At 32.5% G+C, this 22,867-nt stretch overlaps 4 protein-coding genes and 1 long non-coding RNA gene across 5 annotated transcripts; 2 read left to right on the top strand and 3 right to left on the bottom strand.

Annotated features, from left to right (window-relative positions):
* Nucleotides 1–307: 307 nt before the first annotated feature.
* On the top strand, nt 308–4,125 carry LOC149481314 (tyrosine-protein phosphatase non-receptor type 13-like). Its single transcript, XM_089705456.1, has 2 exons — nt 308–536; nt 836–4,125. Exon 2 carries the CDS (start codon nt 840–842, stop codon nt 4,032–4,034), a length of 3,195 nt encoding a protein of 1,064 aa, XP_089561582.1. The 5' UTR covers nt 308–536; nt 836–839; the 3' UTR covers nt 4,035–4,125.
* Nucleotides 4,126–5,134: 1,009 nt separating this feature from the next.
* Nucleotides 5,135–7,223, bottom strand: LOC149481313 (heat shock protein 60A-like). The gene has a single exon (XM_089705991.1). It carries the CDS (start codon nt 7,067–7,069, stop codon nt 5,351–5,353), a length of 1,719 nt encoding a protein of 572 aa, XP_089562117.1. The 5' UTR covers nt 7,070–7,223; the 3' UTR covers nt 5,135–5,350.
* A 267-nt stretch (nt 7,224–7,490) lies between these two features.
* Adk2 (Adenosine kinase 2) lies at nt 7,491–14,697 on the top strand. The gene is made up of 6 exons (XM_089705992.1): nt 7,491–7,674; nt 7,997–8,161; nt 9,315–9,458; nt 12,491–12,680; nt 13,522–13,692; nt 14,004–14,697. Exons 1-6 carry the CDS (start codon nt 7,664–7,666, stop codon nt 14,370–14,372), a joined length of 1,050 nt encoding a protein of 349 aa, XP_089562118.1. The 5' UTR covers nt 7,491–7,663; the 3' UTR covers nt 14,373–14,697.
* Nucleotides 14,698–15,761: 1,064 nt separating this feature from the next.
* LOC149481311 (uncharacterized) lies at nt 15,762–17,132 on the bottom strand. Its single transcript, XR_016316953.1, has 2 exons — nt 16,889–17,132; nt 15,762–16,392 (listed from the first exon to the last, which is right to left on the bottom strand). It is a non-coding gene; the product is annotated as an uncharacterized LOC149481311 (long non-coding RNA).
* A 706-nt stretch (nt 17,133–17,838) lies between these two features.
* On the bottom strand, nt 17,839–22,564 carry LOC149481310 (uncharacterized). The gene is made up of 2 exons (XM_089705422.1): nt 17,968–22,564; nt 17,839–17,881 (listed from the first exon to the last, which is right to left on the bottom strand). The coding sequence occupies exon 1, from the start codon at nt 22,532–22,534 to the stop codon at nt 21,407–21,409; it is 1,128 nt and encodes a 375-aa protein (XP_089561548.1). The 5' UTR covers nt 22,535–22,564; the 3' UTR covers nt 17,839–17,881; nt 17,968–21,406.
* Between the last annotated feature and the right edge of the window lie 303 nt (nt 22,565–22,867).

Genomic DNA, 22,867 nt, shown 5'->3' with positions numbered 1-22,867 from the left:
TAGTAATCTATTAAATATAAAAGTTTCACTGCAATACGGTGTACAAAGACGGTGGTTCTTCTCTTTTCCACAAGTATTGATAATAGACAACTAGGTATTACTCGCATTACTAATTTATTAGAAGTGTAATTAATTATATGTCGTAAGCTAATCCATATTCCATATAATATTAAAAAATCTTAAAATGATAGCAATAAAGAAGCGCATTTAAATATATTTTAAAAACAATTATTTTTTGCTTAATGTTTTGATTAAAACTTATCTAGTGGCAAGTGGCAACTCTATGATTAATTCCTCACTGCTCACTACAAGTGGATTTTTTTTATAAACTGAACAAGTGCGTCCAAACAAAGTAACAGGTGTATTTACTAGTTATAAATTTTTCTATAAATTATCATTTGTAATGTAAACAATGCGGAAGAACCTTGCGGAAATGTATTTCATAGTTTCATTAGATTAAATAAAACAATTGCTATTTACTTTACAACAAGATACGTTGGAGAAGTGCTTTGAAGTTTGAAAAGTTTCACGAATGTGTAAGTTCAATATTTTTAAACGTTTATTGATTTATTTCATTATAATTAGGAATTAATATAGCAATATAATTTATTACGAGAATTCTCAGTATTTACAGAGATTATAAATTTATGTAAATTTACATAACTTTGTACTTTTACTTGCGCTATGGCGAATGACTAAACTTATTAACTTGCATAATTAAATCATAGATTGTCCGTATATGGTAATTTAACGACCTCTTGTTTCTAGAGTTTCTTTGTTATGGATTTAATTATCATTAATATTGTTAAATAATTATATTTTTTTTTATTTTCAGAATTATGCCGCGAAATTATGAAGAGGATTCTGGACGCAGCTCATGTTCCGCCGCGTCTATAACCTTAAGCCCTGTTATCGATTACCATTTCGAACAGCCACTTTCATACAAATCAGATGATATACAACCTCCAGATACTAACTTGGTAGTGAGTACAAAACCTAGGAGTTATGTTAACCTCGTGAAATCGCCAGACGAAAAGGATCCATTCCCTAGTTGTAGATTACCAAACAAACAGAGAAAACCAGTGTTAAACTTTTTTGATACTCCACGCATGGGTGGACTGAGCAATGCTCACTCAACATTGAATATTGCTTGTAGCACCCAAATAGAAACATCTAATACTCAAAATGCTGTGTCCATGAATGCCTTACACAAAGAGAAATTGGTTAAAAACAAGCAATTCTCAAACAGTAATTTTAGAAGAACCAAACCAGTGCAAAGAGCAGCATCTCGTTTATATAAAGCAGAGACGTTGAAAGGAAAGGATGGCTGTGTTGGCCCAGAATTTATTGTTCGGGCATCACAGCCTGCAAAAAGTATAGATTTAACAATTTCCGCTTTGTGTGATAAGAAAGTAATAACAGTTGTTCTATTAAACGGACAAAAGATAGACATTTTATGTGACCCAAATAGTGTAACAGTTGGTCAAATATTTGAAGCTCTTGTTCATAGTGAAAAATATGAGCACAATTTCATGTTAGGCATTGCTGTACTTATTGGAGGAGATTTTGTATTTTTACCCGACGATTATAAAATAAAGAAAATAGCACCTGAAAATTGGCATAAGAATAGTAATAAGAAACACAAAAATGCAGATGAAGATATTTCTTTAACAGTATTTTTAAGAATTAAATTTTTCTTGCCTAAAAATATTGCCAGTAATATTCAAGGTGGAGAATGGAGGTATCGGGTATATTTGCAGTTAAGGAGAGCAACAGTTGAAGGACAAATGATCTCAACGATACAGAATCTCATTTTATTAGCTGGTTATGCATTGCATATAGAGTTTGGTGAATTTTCATATAGAGAACATGGCACTGCAGATTATTTTTTACTAGAACATTATTTACCGGAATCACTGATCACTAATGATATGGCAGATATTAAGTTACGAATGAAAAGAGCTCATGAATCTCGAAGGGGCTTAGAAAGGAATAGAGCAATAGTAAATTATATAACACTAGCACAAACATTTCGTGATTATGGTGCACATTTTTATTCAGCTATTTGGGCTACGAGAGATGGGTTTTGTAGGGATGTTTGGTTGTCAATAGGACCTAGAGGAATAACGCTATATTCAAGGACAAGCCAGATTCTCGATTCACCAAATAGCAGTACAAACCGCATTGTGTTACAAAGCTTACCATGGCATCATATTCACAATTTTTACTACAATAAGAAAAGCCTCTATATTGTACCTAACGCATATTCAGGACTATCAAAAATCGGAATTAAATATAAGTTAAAAATGACCGACAATAAAAGTTATTTTATATTCTGGCTAGCATCACTTCATCATAGATTATATTTAAAACTTTATGCTAAGGAAGACTTTATCAGTTATTTGTCCAGTGAATTAAGTTGTCCATTCACTACCGATAGCCCAAAGAAGGCAGAAGTGAGCAATTACCAGGATAGTTATAATCTCGCTGTGAGAAACCCTGTGCGGGTAAGACGACCTGTACGGCGAAGATTCAAAGTAGATCTGTTTGGTGATAAAAAAGCGCAAAATAAAGAAAATGAAAAACCTAACACTGAGGAATTGTTACGGCGAATATTGTCGCCCCAAAATAGCGATGATAGTATTTTAAACAGTCCACCTGGTCATGGTAGTTCTTCTAATGATGGCTTATCATCATCTGAAAGTAGCTTACCAAGAAGGCATGGCGTTAAAATGGGAACACGAGTTTTCAATGGAATGAAATCATCAGGATTAAATAACACTTTAAGATCGCCACAATATATGTATATGCATTCTGAGGGTGACCTGGTCGCAACACAGAGTGATTCAGATGACTTAAGCTCAGAACAAAAACAGCATTGTAATGTAAATAGCATGAAACTGTTACCCGAAAGGGCTTATAGCCAAAACATGTCACAAGCACCTACAGCTTATGTACTGGAATCACCAAAAGTATATTCAGATGTATTTAATTACAATGAAGGAAATGAATCTTGTGTAAATACATCCATTTTTGAGAAACTAGACAATATGGAATGTGTTCAAGGTGAAAGAGTATTTGTGACAGCTGTTTTAGAAAGAGATGATAATAATGCTTTAGGTCTACAGGTTGCAGAGGGCTCTGATGGAAATGTATACATAAAATCTATCACACCTGATAGTTCTGCAGATTTAAATAAGAAATTATTGCCTGGAGACCAAATAATATCTGTTAATGGACAAACTTTATTAAATTTAAAATATGACAAAGCCTTATCTCTGTTACAATCGGCTCCCAAAGAAGTAGAATTGATAGTTCTTCAAAATACATTAAAAAGTACAACTGCAGAACACCAAGAGGACAGAAGTGATACAAGCAAAAGCAGAGAAAACAAATTTAAAGAAAGCATTGTGTCTCTAGATGCTGAGCTGACAGATGATGAACTGTTAAATGAAGAAGCTTTGAAGACAATATATGCACTTATAAAGTTAACGAAAGAGAAAGTTGTGAATAGAATAAAAGAAAAGTCTAGCAGACAAAATACACCTGTTAGAAGTAACTTGCAAAAATGTTACTCTGAGAACAGAGTATATGATGAATCTGATTTAGGTGATCAATCTTCACAGGACAATTCGCCTGCTAAGAAAAATGACCAGAAATTCAATTCTTGGCGCGGGATTGTCCCTAATTCAAAGTATAAGCGGCGACCGTTAAGTTTAAGCATTCCGTCCGATGTTAATTTACCTGATAACTATTTAGATGACACCAGTGATATTTTAAAGAAGTCTTCTTTAAAATCTATACAATCTTCACTGAATAGTGTAGATAAGACTGGTAATAGCGGTTCTATGAAGAATGTGGCTTTGCCCCGTAATTTTGGGTTGAGCAGAAGGTGGTTAGGTCCAGTAAAATACCCAGTAACTCCCTGTAAAAATACAAATACTGACAATACAGCAGTAAGCAGCGATGTCGTACGGACGAGGCATTTTGTTTACGGCACTGGTGATTCAGATGAAGATCAAATATTTTTATAGTACCTTACTATTTTTACATAAATGTACATATTATATACGTGTAGTTTTTATTGACAAATATTTAAGAAATAAATATGATTCTTATACACCACCAATTGTCTTTCATTTGTTATTAAATTCTCTTGTAAGCAATTGCTTTCTTTTATACCTAAGTTACTTACCCACCTACATAAAGTTTTCGGTAAATAAGAAGTCATTAGAATATTACAATCGTATGTAGGTACTATATGATGAACTAGGTATCAGATAAGAAATAAAAGATAAGTTACAAGACAATTTAATTTATATTTTAAGTAGGTATCTAAGTAACTGAGATACATTATCGTATTACGTAACGTAAATACCTATTGGAGTCTGTAATTCATATTGTAGGTGATTGTAGGTACCTAGCTACTCTACTTTGAGACAAACTAGTGCGTATTAAATATTATGCTAATGAGTTTTAGGCTTTATCGCAATGAGATAATGTCGAAAGCATTATGATGTAGGCATAATATTTACCCCTTGACCTACCTATTAGCACAGAATACATAATAGTAGCTAAACGCTACTATTCGATTATAAGTTGATATCCAATTATATTTTATGTTTACCTAATCAATAATGTATGCATGTATTTATCGCCATCTCCTGGTTGATATAAGAACCTAATTGCATATAGCTGACTACTGGGTTATTGACCGCATGTGCTAAGTAGTCTATTATTACACATCGCGAGCTTTAACTTTGTCCAAGTACAACAAATTGCATTTCAATTTGTATTACTTATAACTTGGCGACTATGTATTCAACCGATTCATAAAAATATTTTTTAAATTGAAAGCTACTTCATTACCATCTGACTTCTCTTAATTTATTGTCGAACACTCGGTTATTACATAATAGGTATTCGAATAAATAAGTTTTAACATAAATCTAGGTACAAAAAAATACAATAAAGGGATATTAGGAGTTAAACTATTTATATTTTTAATGCATCATGCAGATAAAATTAATTCAACTCATTGTCATGATAGGTAGAAGTAGATAATAAGAAGGTAAAATATATTTTTTTGTCAAATGATACAGATGGTTAGAAGGAAGAATAAAAGACAGAAATAAACAACATTATGTATTTTAAAAATAACACCTTGCTCCACTGAAGCAAACATTAAACTAAATAATTCTAAGACGGATGTCTTTCTAATCTAACACAATCAGACTCAATAAAAAATATATTCATTCACTGCACATATAAATTGCATAACTCATTCACTGCAACCTTAGGAGAAAATTGTCCTTTATTATTAAATGCAATTGCAAATGCTATAGACGGCTTACATCATACCACCCATGCCCCCCATTCCACCCATACCACCCATTCCTGCCATGGGGTTTGGTTCCTTCTCTTGTGGAATATCACAAATGACAGCCTCTGCTGTTGTCAAGAGCGAGGCAACACCGCTGGCATCTGTCAGTGCTGTCCTCACAACCTTCGTGGGGTCAATGATTCCCTTCTCAATCATGTTCACATACTCATTGTTCAGGGCATCATATCCAAATTCAGGTCCAAGTTCTTCTACTTTAGCTACAACAACAGAGCCATCGATACCAGCATTACGGGCAATGGTCATGCACGGCATTCTTAAAGCTTTCTTGATGATTTCTACACCAGTGGCCTGGTCGGTGTTACTTGTTTTCAGTTCATTCAGCATTGGGATACATCTGAGAAGGGCTGAACCACCACCAGGAACAATACCTTCTTCAACAGCTGCTCTGGTTGCATTTAAAGCATCATTAACCCTGTCTTTCTTCTCATTTACTTCTACTTCACTGGAACCTCCAACGTGTAGAACAGCAACACCAGATGCTAGCCTGGCAAGACGCTCCTGGAGCTTTTCCTTTTCATATTCAGAGGTGGTTTCTTGAATTTGATCACGGATTTGCTCTGCTCTCCTGTCAATGTCAGATTTCTTACCTTTGCCCTTCAAGAATAGTGTGTCGTCCTTTGTAATGACAACCTCACCTACTTGGCCTAGGTCTGATAACTGTACATCTTCAAGTTTGATCAGGTTAGCATCATCACCAAAAACAACACCGCCAGCAGCAATGGCCATGTCACTGAGTGTAGCTTTCCTGTTGTCGCCGAAGCCTGGGGCTTTCACGGCAGCTACCTGTAGACCAATCTTTAATCTATTAACAACCAATGTGGAAAGAGCCTCGCCATCAACATCTTCGGCAACAATGACCAAGGGCTTTCTCTGTTGGTTAGCCAACTCCAAAGCAGGAATGATTGTTTGTACATTGCTGATCTTCTTTTCAGAGAATAAAATGAGCGCATCTTGGAATTCAACCTTTGCACCCTTTGAAGAGTTGATGAAATATGGTGAAATGTAACCTCTATCGAATTTCATACCTTCAATTACTTCCAATTCGTCGGTGAGTGTTTTACCATCCTTTACTGTGATAACTCCATCGCGTCCAACCTTCTTCATGGCATCGGCGATGAGCTGGCCAATGGCAATATCACCGTTAGCAGAGATGGTGGCTACCTGCGCGATCTCTTCTGGTGTCGTAACAGGCTTGGACATACCCTTCAATTTGTCTTTAACGGCATCTACGGCCATCATTACGCCGCGGCGAATCTCGATCGGGTTAGCGCCTTTCGAAATCTTCTCGAAACCTTCCTTTGCAATAGCTCTGGCAAGTACTGTAGCTGTTGTAGTTCCATCACCGGCTTCTTCGTTTGTGTTGTTTGCAACATTTTGTACTAACTTAGCTCCAATGTTCTGGAATTTGTCTTTTAATTCTATTCCCTTGGCAACTGTTACGCCGTCTTTGGTTATCTTTGGTGAGCCCCACGATTGCTCCAGAATCACGTTTCGGCCTTTAGGGCCCATTGTGACTGCAACCGCATCGGCTAAGACGTCCACACCCTGGAGCATGAGAGCTCTTACATCAGCACCGAATCTTACATCTTTGGCATAAAATCTTGAAAGTTGGTGCGATTTTTGTATGGAGACGCTTTGACGAACAACACGAGGCAGACGCAACATTTTTAAGTGAACTTAAACTGGAATGATAAAACAGACTTCGCAGAAGACTTCGAACTCACACTTCTCGAAGATTCTCACTGTTCTATGAAGAATCGCGAAACGTGATTTTGTGCACCGGGTTCTAGGTTATGTCACAAAGCAGAGACAATAGAGTAGAATAAACTTTTTATAATACCAATAAGAATTCTGATAAAAAGGTTAAAATATATACTAGCTTTTTACTATATATCTGTAATATGTTCTAAAAATTGGTATGCATTTCTAACAAAACAATTAAACAGATAGTGATTTAATTATAAGAAAGTATTTAGAATATTATCCCAGAAATTTTTATTTTCAATGGCAATACCAATAGATAAACGAAGTCAGCTGTCATGTTATATGTCAAAGCAATAATGTCAACAATTCGTGTTCGTTTTTTTTTGCATTCTTCAGTTACGTAGACGTCTGAGAGCACGTTTTTGTTAGAAAAACATGCGGTGATTTTCATTACGCTAAAATTATTGATATTGTTTTTAATTTAGTGTATTTCTTACTAGCGACGCTTTCGGTCGTTTGATTACTGTTTATTTCTTCGGGATCAATTATTACATAATGGATAATAGGTGACTTTTTGCATTTATTAGACATCCTTTTGCGATGGCCATAATTAATTCGCTTAAATTGAACTATAATTAAATGATAATTTTTTATCACTACAAAGCAAATTTAAGTGCACGCTAGGAACTTTAACGTCATCTGTATTGAAAACTAGAATATGTTTATGTTATACATATATTATTTCACAGCCTTTACATATTATTTCCTAATTAATTGTCGCTTATATTTTAAATAAGATTAAATATTATTAAATCTTGCGCAATCGGCGGATTTATTAAACAGAGACAGAGAAAGTCAAATATATTTTACTATATGCATCATTTACAGCTGCATTTGTGTTCGGGACGGAGTCCTCGTAGGCATTGGTAATCCCTTGTTGGATATCTCTGCTATTGTTGATGAAGCGTTACTCAAGAAATATGGCCTCCAAGCTGATGATGCTATCATGGCTGAGGACAAACACATGCCGCTGTATAAGGAACTTATGGAGAAGTAGGTTTTATTTCTATTATTATTTTTTAATTGACGGAAATACTTTTTCGTACTCGTTTTACTATAGATGTTCATAGAGTATTAGTTTTGTGTAACAACTTTATAATTTATCACAATTTTTATATTTTAACACTCAGTAAAACAGTTTTTTTTTATTCATTGCACTGTTATGCGCATAGATAGTCATGATGGTTATTCATGTTTGTTTGCAACCATTACTTTAATATTATACTTTAACCCATTGAGCTCCGAACGGCCCGATCGGTCTACGACACAATAGATTTTCTATTGTGTCTGTGATTCCAGGGCCTGAGTTATTAATATTATTATTACTTAAAATTATTTTATAATAATTTATAACAAATTTTTATATTTGAAAAATATATGGTGATAATTATTTTATGTAAGAAAAATATAAAAATTTTAATTTGAATGTATCAATAGTAATTATACAAACAAACAATTTATTCCTTGGCTCAACGCCCAGTATTCTTGCTGCTACGTCAGTTGTATGTTGATTGTCAGAAGTATCAATCTAAATGGCAATAAATCATTTGTATATTATTTAAGAGAATTTCTATAACTCATACGCACTTTGATCCATGACGTAGTGGCTTCATCTGAAGTATGTAGGGTATTTGCTTGATTATAGCACAGCCAAAAAATGGCTTATGATATTAGTTTTGTACAAGCTGTTCTCGCGCCTTTGCTCGCGTGTATTTTACGTTATTGCTTAGTAGCCGAATATATTTTCTATCCATTTTTCTTTGGCAAGATTTTGTGGCAGAATGCAGTAATATTATGTCTATCACTGTTCCAAAATTTGATCGAAGTTGGATTAGCGGTTTAGGGATTTATGTCCAATATTATTAATATTAATTCAAAATTTTCTGTTCTTCTTAAGTACCACAATGTGTTACTTATTACAATGTTAAATCAGTAACAATTCCAGCGTGGAAAAAGACACTGCTATATATAGGTCGTCTAGCGCCATCACTTTCTCACTGGGAATACTCCTTTCAAGACATCATGGTAACCTGATTCGGATCTGATTCTGATTCTTATCCCATCGACGATTCCGTTAACTTTATATTCTGTATTATTTTCTGTTTCTTTAAAATTAGTTTACAAAAGTTTGCTATATTTTTTACAGATATAACGCCGAGTTCATAGCTGGAGGCAGTGTACAGAACTCTCTACGAGTCGCTCAGTGGATTCTAAAGAAACCTAAGCTATGTGTATACTTTGGTTGTGTTGGAAATGATGACTATGCCAAAATATTAAAGGAGAGAGCCGAGTTAGTAGTTTTGTAAATGTCGTATCTATAAGGCGTCTATGGTGCGATATTATATTTTATGAGCTATTTATAAAGTAGAACGTGGTATTGCCATGTATCAAAGAAATTAGTGTTGAAATCAGGGTGTACTTGATAGTGACCCTGATGTTCTGACAGAGAATGTTCATTTGATCCCACTTCTGAAGCAATATCATCTTTATTTATATCTTCTAGTTTTCATAGGACAGGATTTGCTTAGCCTAGGATTAGTTGAGATTAGATAAAATATAGATAGCGTAAAATTACGTTCGATTCAGCGAAACGTTCTTAATATAGTTCATACTACGATTTCTTTACAATACATTATTCATTAATGTTAGACGCACATCAATCAAGATAACCGAACACTCGTCCATTGATAGACACGATTGATAAGGCATTGATGGTGTTATCTTTGATTATCGGCCTAGTATTTGTGGGCATATTTTGGTAATTCGTGAGGTGAGGTGAGGCTTATCGTAATGATAGGTGTTAATTACCGCAAACAAAAGATAAACTTAGTAGTTTAAATATTTTTAATGTGAGGGAAAAAAAGTCACGACATGACAGACTATTATTTCAAAAGACTGTTAGAATATGTTTTTTTTAGTAAATTTAAATGTTTACCTGAATATTTTGTAAAGATTTGTTAAGATAATTAAAATGGAGATTAAAAAATATTATGTGTGATGACATCTTCTAATTTTTAGCGCAAAAGTCTGACCTTAAGGGTGCACTCACACACATCAGTCACCGTCAAGTCACCGATGACTGATCGGTGACGGTTTGTGTACGTATCCACAAACACCAGTCACCGTCATGTTGTCCGTCAGTCACGTCGCCGGTTTGACTGAATCATTGAACACATACATCAGGTTAGTGAGTGATTAGACGTGTGTCACGCTAGAGAACATGTAGCAATTGACGGTAGCACGACGCTGACTGAACTGAGACGTGACGGCACCGGGTGAGTGGGGATAAAAGTATGATACATGTATGGAAAGATTATTTGACGTGCCTGACCGGGGACGTCACTGATAGATTTCGTGCCGGCGACTGTCGTGTGGGAACAGAGTCATACTAGAACTATTGATACATATTTTTTTTTAATCCTGTCCGGTGACGTGCCGTGACGGTGACTGATGTGTGTGAGTGCACCCTAATACTATGCAATTTTTAGAGGTAGACTTCTCAATATACTGCGTGGAACTATTCCTCTGCAATATTATTACTATCTCTTTTTAAATTATGCTTCTGTGAAAAACAAACAAGTTATTTCCACGTATATCGCTTGCTTAACAAGCGTCTCTCTAAAGGAGTTGTTTATCATCCCATCGAGATAACATTTGGCCGTCTTATCTTGTTCGTGACAAGATATCACTCGCATTGTCGTGACGAATTACATCATTCCTTTGGTTTTGGTTAACTTATAACGATGTATTGTATGAAATTTTATAAATGTACGGCAACTTTTCCAAGTAAATGATTACGAAATACATTGTTTCGTTGCTTTTCCAAGCAAGTCATTTTTACGTGTCTCAAAAAATATCTGAGAATTGTAAAAATGTCTTCTATCGGAATGAATTCTCGTATTATCAAAGACATTTTTGGTCTGAAAATAGTTGATAAAATTTTATTTCTTCTCGAACTCTAGATAAAAGAGAAATTATCTACTCTGGCTCCTAAGACGCAGTTTTAAACTAGTTCGGGAGCCAAAGGATTATCTAGACCTGTATAATTGTTATTATGTCAATAAAGATTTTTTTTATTATTTTTATTTATAAACGGCATTTAAGAGAAAGTTTGGTTAATCCATAAAATAAAATGTGTCATCATAATCCACACTATAGTAACTAAGTTACGTTGATAATGAAGTAGTTATCGTCCGACCTTTCCGAAAATTTGCACGGTGATAAGAATAATACTTGAACGTAAAACAACAAAAGGAAATTGTTCGTGAATTGGACGTGGTAATATATTCACCACAGTTAATACCAATAGCAATATTAATTAGATACGGTAGACACTGTTCTACTGGCTGTTTATTAAGATAGCGTTTATACTAATTTATTCTAGCTGTGCAATACACAGTAATTTATAAATACCACGATTGGAATTTTAATCATGATACTTCCATATACTTCTTATTCACAATATAATTTAAATAAATATACATCATGATACCGATTCGCTATATACTATGGTCGAAGCGTTTGGTCCTTCGAGATGACTAATAATAAAGCATTTGGTCCTTCGAGTCCATATAAATGACTTTAGAATAATAAAATATATTTACATTTAAATATCTCATAATATTTCCAGCACTGGTTATATTTAGCCGATATAATATTAGATGTGTGATAAACTGATGACATTACATGATTTCATAGATACCATTTCAGTTGTGCAAATATGGGTTGCAAATTTGCAATTCATCTATTCGCTGATAACATTATAGTATATTATTTGTCTGAGCATTTTCAGTCGCATAGATACTCATGTTATTTGAACAACTAACATTCTTATCTGTTTGTGTAATGTTATTAATATGATAGGAACAGAAAATGGGTGTTTAGACTTTATCCGTTTGAATAACAACAATATCGCATGGTTATTATTCGTGTATTTTAACGGGCTTCTGTTAGGATTATTCTATTATTTTCCATTTTTTCTTCATTTTATAACTAGCTTACCGCCCGCGGCTTCGCCCGCTTTGTCTAAAACCTTATAAATTATATACTAAAACCTTCCTCTTGAATCACTTTGTCTATTAAAAAAAACGCATCAAAATCCGTTGCGTAGTTATAAGATTTAAGCATACAAAGGGACATAGGGACAGAGAAAGCGACTTTGTTTTATACTATGTAGTGATGTCAAGATCACCTTCAGAGATATAACAAAAAAAGTAATCAAACAGGTCATCAAAAAATACCTTGATCCAGTAATTTTTCAATCATTTTAACATAATTTTAATTTAGAAAGGTACCTGATATACTCAAGTCCCACAATTTCAGAGCGGACGGCGTATCGGTCCAATACCAGATATGCGATACCACGCCGACGGGCACGTGCGCGGTGCTCGTCACGGGCACGCACCGCTCGCTGTGCGCGAATCTGGCCGCGGCGCAGAAGTTCACAGTTGACCATCTTGCGAAGGACGAGTGCAAGAAGAGTATAGAGGGCGCGCGGTTCTTTTATGCGTCTGTAAGTTTTGAATACTGGAAACGATTTTCTTTTATTTCAGAGCAAGCTATATGAGATATATTTAATTGTTGATGAATTTAGAATGATCCTTTATATTGTAAAAACCAACTATAGCACTTAAATTCTGGAAAATAAATTATTTAATTTGAAAAAAAAAAGCAAAGGGGCAGGTGATGTAAAGTGGTCACCACCGCCCCATATACACTTGTATCACTGGTGGTTTTACAGGTATTATGCCGGCCTTTTAAGGACAAATAAGTTCTTTTATTGAAGGCCCCAATGTCATAGTTTTTATGTATTTTTGCATGGTTGAACAGGGAAAATAAAAAAATTATTATGTAAGTCATTTTTTTAGTTAGTAAAAATGTAGATGTCTCTCGGTGAAAATCAAATGTAAAAAAATGCTTTTTGAAAGACAGAATAGACTATAGACTATCCTTTTCAAAAACTGTAATAAAATACAAATGGAATTAAATTCACACTATTTGACATCAAAGACAGCGAACAACCCTATTTTCACAAGTTTCTTGTGAAAATAGGGTTGATGTTAAAATAACAATTCGACGACGCGGTTGGCGCAGTGGTAAAGTAACTGCCTACTGAGCCGACGGTCCCGGGTTCGATCCCCGGTCAGGGCAAATATTTGTGTGATGAACTCAACTATTTGTTCTTGGGTCTGGGTGTTATTATCTATATATGTATTTATTAAATATTATATTTATCGTCGCCTAGTACCCACAACACAAGCCTTAATTGAGCTTACTGTGGGACTAGGTCGATTTGTGTAATAATGTCCTATAATATTTATTTATTTATTTAACAATGATTAACAACATTACAGGGTTTCTTCGTAGCAGTATCCCCTGAGTCCATAATGCAGCTCGCCAACCACGCAAACGCGAACAACCACACGTTCATAATGAATTTGAGCGCGCCGTTCGTGTCGCAGTTCTATAAGGAGCCGTTGGCGGAAATAATGCCCTATGTGGATGTACTGTTTGGTAATGAATCGGTGAGTTGTTTTTTTAATCTGTGAACGTATTTTTTGATGCAAATAGTTTTTAAGATTTTACGGGGGAATGGGTATTAAAAAAAATGTATATATTATCAAGAAATGAATAATAAATCAAAAAGAATTTGGTATTTTCAATCCATTCTTGATATTTTATCTTGTTCGTGTCTTATATGTATTCAAAATTAAAAATGGCAATAATCAACTTGCCAGTAAAAAAAAATAGAAATATGTGTTATAATTTGTATTTCTTAAATTCCAATAAAAGTTACATGTACCTTAATTTTCTTGTTTTATCTACATTTTCACAGGAAGCCGACGCGTTCGCCAAAGCGTTCGACATATCGGAAACAAATGTTAAAGACATTGCATTGAAAATAGCAGCGCTACCGAAACAAAACGAAGCGCGGCCACGTGTCGTAGTAATCACACAAGGCAAAGAGCCCGTTATATTAGTAGAGGGTACTAAAGTAACGTTCATTCCAGTTATTTGCCTCACTAGAGAACAAATTGTCGATACAAATGGCGCGGGAGACGCGTTCGCGGGCGGTTTTCTCAGCCAAATGGTTCTAAACAAATCGTATGAAACGTGCGTCAAGTGTGGTATCTACAGCGCGACGCACATCATACAACACTCCGGTTGTACGTTTAGCGGCGACAGCGACTTTCAAGAAAGTTAATGATTGTTTTTTTTAATAATCAATTTTTTTTCTTTATTGTTTGTCATGTTTTGTTGTAACTGGTAAGTGGATTTTGTGACCATAGACAATGGAATGGTTGTATTTGAATTTAGAATTTTGAACTGGAAATATTGTGTGTGGTTTTGAAAAAAGCTATTGGAGCTTCCATATTTGAAAAATATGTTTGCGATTTGCACTAAATTTGTTTATTGAGCAATATTTAAAGCAATATTATGGGATAAGTTTTACACTTTTTGTTTAAATAAAATATGTTACCAATATAATTATTGAAAAATGCATGAATATAGACAATAGATTTAGATATTATATAGATTGATAATATTGTTATAGGTAAACCAGAATCTGATGGCAATTAGGGAAATCAAAATTTTGAGTGTGCAACCCTAGGGAAAATGGACTGAACGATCTTGATACTTTTTATTTTTTTTTTGCCCTCAATATCATTAGTCACATTACACAAGTGGATAATACTGTAATTAATAATGAGATATCCACGTAATATTATGGAGGTACTTATTACATGTATAATATACATATTATTTTTCTAAAGGTAATACATAATATTATGTATTTACACATACCTATATAATTATGGCATGTGAAAATAATTATGGATGTAATGATAATGCAGATCAAAACTTATTTACTATATTTAACGATTGTTTATAATTTTTTATAAAATAAAACAATAATAAAATAAAATCATGTTTATTTTCGTAAGTAATACACATTATTAAATTGACTTGTACACCTTGGATTTGACAAATAGCCGAATTGGAAACTCCTGTAATAAGTTTTCATAAAATTATATTTTAATCAACAAACAATATTATAGTGACCTATTTATAACATTTTTAATTTAAAGTATCAAAACGGGTAAGTCCACCTTAGCAATAAAATCTTTCACGCGCTTTAAAATTGAAAATTGTGATGTGTTTGACCCTTCTTCATCGAATATTTTTCTATACACATTGTAAACAACACCTCCTGCTTGTGATCGCAGCGGTTTTATCGACATTTCGAAGATTTTGAAGACAAAATCCTAAAAATTAATCATCAACACAAATAATTTGACAACCAATTTGATAGTTGTCAAATAAAGTTGCCACATGAATATCTTTTATTTTTTAAATATAAATATGCCATCAGATTCTGGTAGACCTATACTGGCTGGTTTCAGAAATATGCAATAGTACTTGTTTTGTTTGGACAAGTTTATAAAGAGGATAAAATCTTAAAGTCATAGACTCGAATAAAAAGTGAATATTAATTTTAAACTATACATAGTGATAGAAATAAAATAACCATGTTATGTTTTATTTTTTAATGTAAGATAGAAAATTTAAAAAAGTTAACATTTATGTCAAAAGTAAATGTATTTGAGAAAAAATAAACACGATATTTATAACTTTGTCACATTATAAACTTAACAGTCAGTTAAAGTTGTTTTTTTATATTTAACAAAAGTATGTCATAAAATACAGCTACAAAAACTAAACACTTAAAAATTACCAACTTTTTTCATTCATTTTAAACTAATAGTATATGAAGGCACATCAATGACTTAAAGTAAGGTTTTGCTTAAGAACTAACAAAGTTTTGCTAAGCAATACTGATTGAAAACTACCACTAGCTTACAACTACATTAACAAGAATATATATGAAAAATATGGCAAATTTTACCTTGCATGGTAATTCTTAGTATAAAAATTGGATAAAAACAGGAACGCTTAAGTCAAAATACTACAGAAAATAAGACTAATGACCAAAAACAACAGAGTAACGCACAGCATGGACATCCCAATATGGAATGTTATACTCGTCTCCCAAAAGGGGCATACATCTATACACTTCTATTAAGGAAAAATTGTTAATAGCTTGGAGAATCTTACTTATCTGTCTTGTAACTCTCCTGTCTGGATTTATTGTGTAATAGTAATGTGGTACTTGTTCGACTGCTTCCTGCTTCTCTTTCTTCTTGGCGTTTTTGGTTTTATTTCTGAAAATGTATTGTATAAATTACTACTGAGAAACTTTGTTATTGTTTATGCAATATTTGGCAATATGTTATTCTTTATGAATTGTATATTAAGTATAATATTCAAAAGATATCAGAAAGATGTGGTTGTACTTATAATGGCTGATGTGAATAAAACAATTTTCCTAGTGAACATTTTATTTTTATTTTCCTTTTCTCTTTAGTAGTTTAAAAATTAAATATGTTGCCCTCTGGTAAACACAGACATTTAATTAGAATATTATTTAGTACGTACATAATTTTTTTCGAAAAGAAAGGAGGTTCTATGGCCCACTGTATTTTTAGACATTTAAAAGGTAGTAAATTAGGTACATACTGGTTGTGGCGCAAATTACTTCTTAGTAGTAGGCATTAAATAAAATTTTCACCGAGCTTAATACCATTCTACATATCTCAGGGCTAATTCAAACTACGAAATTAGAACTTTGTTTATAAACAACAGTTTCAAATCACTCACCCAATTCTTTGTTGTTTCATATTGCGTCTATTCTTTCGAGGCATTTTGGCGAATAAAAAATTCAATTTATAAAATAACTTTTTATGAAGTTACAACTTAAAAATATATGTTGTTTAAAAGTACTTTTTTCGTATCCTTTCCTTTATATCATTGATAATCCATGTTGATATTTTTAAGTTTGTGTTAATACCCACAAATAGTTGAGACAAAATTTACCTAAAGAAATATTGCAACTCTGCATTCTGCACTGTGCGGAATTTTTTAAATAATTTCGCCGCCAACGTTCTGTCAAGTGTCATTAATGATACTTGTCACTTGTCAATTTGCCTATTGAAAAGGGGCTTACAAAATTTCGATCTACCTTCATATTATAAATAAATCTACGAAATAAATGCATTGTTCTTAAAAACTTGCGTACTCAGAGGAATAAACCTATCCTCTGAGCTTGCGTACCTATATAAGGTGTGACGTCAATTTAAGAACTACGACTTTTTTTTACAGTTCATGCATGTATATTAAAACTCAAACGAATTCAGCTTATGGCCAAACCAATGGGCTCAACGTGGGCTAAACTGATTAAGGAACCAGCTGCCCCGGTACGAGCGGCACGATGCTGTTCTACCCTATTTATTGCCCCCTTTTCGTGTCTTTCTCCGTAAGAACCTTCCTTGTGCATTAACAAAAATGTTAAAATAAAATTAGCCGAATTGGTCGAGCCATTCTCGCTTTTCAACACATTTATCATTTTAGTTAGTAGTTATAGATTTCGTAAAATAAACGATTTTTTTTCTCTCAATCTATACTTGTCTTATTATGTAATTAAACTCTAAATTATATATGTATAGAGTAAGGTAAACTTTTTAACATTGTTTGCATGTTTGTTTGTACTTTGTACTGGGAGTAATCTTCAAAAGAATTGATGTGGCTGTGAAAATTTTATTTTATTTTGTATGTAATGGTGAATTATAGAAACAAAAAACCAAAGTTGTTGCTCTGTAACAAGAGATTTATTTTTATTTTCACAAAACACAATTATTTTACAATTAAACATTTAATACAAGTTATACTTAATTACTAACCTGTAACAAGAGAAACAACATTAAAAGCTATTGCTTCAAATAATGTTTGCTCTTAAATATTTCTTTATAAAATAAACCACGTTGCTTAATCACTTTAAAAAACCAGAGAGTATAAATTTTAAGGAATGAACCATAACGAGCAGAGCTGTCACCACAGATTAAATACTTTAAAATTAATAAATGTAAAAGACAATGTTATTCAAAATGCAATGAAGTAGGGAAAGAGCTTCATTTCATTTTACATCTCCCCCCCTAAAATGTTATACAGCTAAATAATAGAATGACATATTATGTAGTTATTTAATAGAATGATAATGCTATTTAGACAGTGGTATAAGCTTGGTAATGTGAAACAAGTTAGATTCAAATTTTTTGTAACCCGTATTTACTTTATAAATAGAGTTAGATAATTTTTCCAAAATTTCATAAGGTCCAATCTTTAATTCGTCAAGTTTTTTCCTGTTTAACCGATTGCCATTTTCCACATAGACAAAGTCTCCTGCTTTCAATTGAATATTTTTTCTATTTTTGTCGAATTGTTGCTTATTATAATTATGTGATTTGATAGTTCTCTCCAAAGCGATCTTCCTATCTTGTAATAAATCATTTTGTGTTTTATGTTCTCTCAATTCGTCAGGTAACATATCAATAACTCTTCCTTCCATTAAATATATTGGTGAAAATCCGGTCACAGTGTGTTCAGTTTCATTATATTTCCGGGTACATTCATGGGCAATAGTTGTCCATGCTACTTTATCGTTCTTTTCATTTATTTTACACCTTATCCTGTTCACTAACGTTTGGTTTAAGCGTTCATTTATTCCATTTGAAAACGGTGCATTTACTGCGGTAAAGACAATAGGTATGTTTTCTTGTTTTAAGAAATTTTTGAACTCTTTAGAATTTATTCCTGGGTATTGATCTGATAGGATCATCCCAATTTTATTTTCAGGAGTAATTTTTTTTACAAGTTTTATAAAATCATTTCCGCTTTGAGTTTTTGATGTCAATATGTAAGCATACCTAGTGAAATGGTCAATTAAAAGATGTAAATAGGTCTTAGTAGAGCGAGAGCCCCCAAATCCACCAATGGTATCTATTGAGACTATTTCAAAGGGATACGAAGCGGGACCCAGATGAGACATTAGTCCATATTTAAATTTAGTTCTGGATTTATTTTTAATGCATATTTCACAATTATCACATATTTGTTTAATATTATGTATTAAATTTTTTGCTGTATAATATGGTTTGATTTTATTTTCTGTTTGTGTTCTTCCTATATGACAATATGTATGGTGTATGTTTTTTATTAATTTTTTACTAAATTCTTCGGTGAGTATAATTTTCTCTTTTTTTCCTATTTTTTTTAAATATATTTTATCTTTTAATATAAGTTTATTTTTATATAGTCTTATACTTTCATTGTTCTCTTGATCATTCTTGATGTCTTCTATATTAATAAAATTTACTGTTTTCAAAATTTCATCCTGATTTATATGTGGTTCTAATACAGGGTTTCTGCTTAAACTGTCTGCTTCTAAATTATACTTTCCCGGTGAGTATATAATTTCAAAGTTAAATTGTGATAAGTAATATGTAAGATCTCCAAGTTCTTCATCCGTTCTTGCCTTTATATTCATTTTTTCTAACGGTTTATGATCTGTAAACACTTTAAATTTTTTTCCTATGAGCCAATGTTGCCAGTATTTTACGGCTTCTTTAATCGCTAAACATTCAAGATAAATAGCTTTTTTCCGTTTTTGACTTTCATTTAATTTTCTCGAAAAATAGGCGCATGGCTTTTCTTCTCCATTTTCTTGGAGTTGTTTCAAAATAGCCCCTATACCTTGTATGCTTGCATCTGTATAAATATGTATGGGTAAATTTGGATCAAATATTTCTAAAATAGGTTTCATGCAAAGCAATTTTTTTATGGTATCAAAAGTTTCTTGACATTTTTCTGTCCAATAAAATTTTTGATCTTTCCTTAATAAATTATGGATTGGATCTAGCATGATAGATATATTTGGTATATATTTACCATAGAAATTTATTTTTCCTAAAAACTGTCGAATGTTTTTCTTCGTTTTTGGAATCGGAAAATCTTTTATAGCTATTAAATTGTCCTTGAGTGGAGAAACTGTGTTATTTCTTATTATGTGACCTAGATACTTCACAGAATCCTGAGCAAAAGTACATTTAGAGAATTTTAATCTAAAGCCCTCCTTTGAAATAGCTTCTAATAATAATGATAAATGTTTAATGTGTTCAGCGAATGTCTGTGAAAAAACTAAAATGTCATCAATAAAATTTACTGTAAAATTGGATAGTTGATGTTTTCTAATAATGCTAGTTAGTATTCTTTGGAAAATTGCAGGAGAAGTTTTTAAACCAAATGGTAGACAGGTCCATTGAAAGTGATTTTCCTGAGTAACAAACGCTGTTTTTTTCCTGTCTTCCACTTTTAAAGGAATAGACCAGAATGCAGAATTTATATCTAATGTAGAGAAAAATTTACAATTTCTTGTTTTAACCATTAAATCCTCTATAAGCGGAAATGGTTGAGACTGAGGAACCACTATTTTATTGAGATCCCTGAAATCGATGCATAATCTAGACTTTCGGCCTTCTTCTTTTTTGTAGGCTAATGTTACAGGGGCCGCAAAAGGACTATAAGATTCTTCAATTAGGTTTTTCTCTAACAATTTTGAAACTTGTTTTTCTATTTCTTTTTTATCCTCAAAATTGCACCTATATGGCCTCTTGCTACAATATGTGTCGACTAGTAAATCTATATGTGCTTCATAGCCCTGCACTGAACCTACATCATATTTATCTTTTGCAAATAGTGTTTTATATTTGCTAATTAAATCATCTATTTCTGACCGTTGCTGAATGTTCAAGTGATTCACTGAGATATTAAAGTTTTTGACTTCTATGTGTTCATTAAAGTTTACTTTATATTTATCATTCATAAAAAAATTATTTGTTACTTCCCTATCCTTGTTTACATCCATGAAATATTGTTTGTTTTGAATCTTATCCCCTGTTGAGTCAGAAACATTCTTGTTTATTTGACTTATCTTGTCAATTGATTTTTGTGTAATCTCTAAATTTTCATTTTGAATCAGTTGAAAAGATTTAATGCAATCCAATCCAATCAAAAAATCATATTCAAAATTTTGTTCATCTATGACAAAAACAGGTATATTTTTTTCCATTTCAAATATTTTAATTTTTAATGTTACTATTCCTGTTGACTTTTTTACACCATTAATCGTCCTTAAATTTGCCTGACAACTGCTGTGGTTGTTGGGGTTATTTTTTTTTGCTAATAATCTTGAATTAATTAAACTTACATTTGAACCTGAATCATAAACCCCTAATGTTTCCACAGAATCATTTATTATTAACTTAATTTTGATTAATGGTGGAATTAACAGTTTTTTGGATCTATTTCATTTAGACTTAATTCTAATTCAGAATTGTTAACACTTCTAATAAGTTCTTTTTTTGAGCGATCACCGTCTTTATTTTTGTACCAACATACCGATTCAGAATGATAACGAGTAGCTTTCTTTTCTTTCTCACAGATCCGACATGGTCGGTCTTTTAAATTATCTTCTTTAATTTTTTTCGGGTCGACTCCCTTTTTATCTAAAATTTTCTTATTTATTAAATGTTCTAAGCCCCGAATACTATTAAACAAATCCTCAGTCTCTTTCAATTGATTTCTATCAATTTTATCAGCAATAAAATTAGGTAACCCAATTACAATTAAATCAATTAAAGTAGGTTTATCTATTAATTTGTTTATCTCTAATAAAAGTCTTTCCTTCTTTAGAGCATATTCTAACAATGAGCCCTGCCTATATTTAAACAAAAAAGCATACCTTATTGGTGTCCAGCCCTTGGTCGCATAAGTTTCACAAAAGTTTTTTTTCCAAATATACCATTTTGAACTTATTGTATATTTTATAAGCATAGAATTATACCAATCTTGACATGAGTCGTCCAAAAATAACCTAAACACTTGAATCTTCTGAATATCTTCATCGATGCCTATACGAGTACACTCAGCTTCAAAGATGTCCATCCACTGTGTTACACTTGATGTTCTTTTTGTGAATTTTTCTATTACAAACTTTTCAGATATTGATTTCAAATTAAACTGTTTAGAATCTTTCTTCAATTCCGAGAAATTTTCCAAAATTCTTGTAAGAACTTCTGTTGAAGGTTCATTCGTAAATACCTGCTGTTGTGCTTTTTCTTCCAGAAAATACCCTTTAAATTGCATGTTTCCATCTTCGTCCATATAAGCATCATGTAACTCGGGTGTTAGTGCAATCCATACGTGTCTTTTTTCGTGCCTTCTTTGCAGCGTGGCTTTTAATTTTTGAAAATGTTGGGTTTTTATTACCACGTCGTGTAATCTCACCGGTTGAAATTGTTCCGGAATGAGGAAAGTGTGGTTATCAGCGTCCATAATTGAGGTTATGCATATTACATTTGTTTTTGGATCCTCGCTTTGTTTTACGGTAAATTCGAATTTTAATTTCTCCATTGTTTAAATATTAGCTTTTTTAATGTTGTTTTGTAATGGTGAATTATAGAAACAAAAAACCAAAGTTGTTGCTCTGTAACAAGAGATTTATTTTTATTTTCACAAAACACAATTATTTTACAATTAAACATTTAATACAAGTTATACTTAATTACTAACCTGTAACAAGAGAAACAACATTAAAAGCTATTGCTTCAAATAATGTTTGCTCTTAAATATTTCTTTATAAAATAAACCACGTTGCTTAATCACTTTAAAAAACCAGAGAGTATAAATTTTAAGGAATGAACCATAACGAGCAGAGCTGTCACCACAGATTAAATACTTTAAAAT

This window comes from Colias philodice, chromosome 17 (genome assembly GCF_061535455.1).
Source record: "Colias philodice isolate Cphi_HAF_F1 chromosome 17, ilColPhil1 Martin Lab GWU primary, whole genome shotgun sequence".
NCBI lineage: Eukaryota > Metazoa > Arthropoda > Insecta > Lepidoptera > Pieridae > Colias > Colias philodice.
Note: the sequence above shows the minus strand (reverse complement) of the source record. Positions and strands in the feature narration are given on the sequence as shown.

Bases quoted from the DNA above. Each gene is read 5' to 3' on its own strand.
- LOC149481313 (XM_089705991.1), bottom strand. From the start codon at position 7,069: ATGTTGCGTCTGCCTCGTGTTGTTCGTCAAAGCGTCTCCATACAAAAA.
- Adk2 (XM_089705992.1), top strand. The intron at 8,162-9,314 runs GTAGGTTTTATT...TATTTTTTACAG, and splicing joins TATAAGGAACTTATGGAGAA to ATATAACGCCGAGTTCATAG. The intron at 12,681-13,521 runs GTAAGTTTTGAA...ACAACATTACAG, and splicing joins CGCGGTTCTTTTATGCGTCT to GGTTTCTTCGTAGCAGTATC.
- LOC149481310 (XM_089705422.1), bottom strand. From the start codon at position 22,534: ATGGAGAAATTAAAATTCGAATTTACCGTAAAACAAAGCGAGGATCCA.
- LOC149481314 (XM_089705456.1), top strand. From the start codon at position 840: ATGCCGCGAAATTATGAAGAGGATTCTGGACGCAGCTCATGTTCCGCC.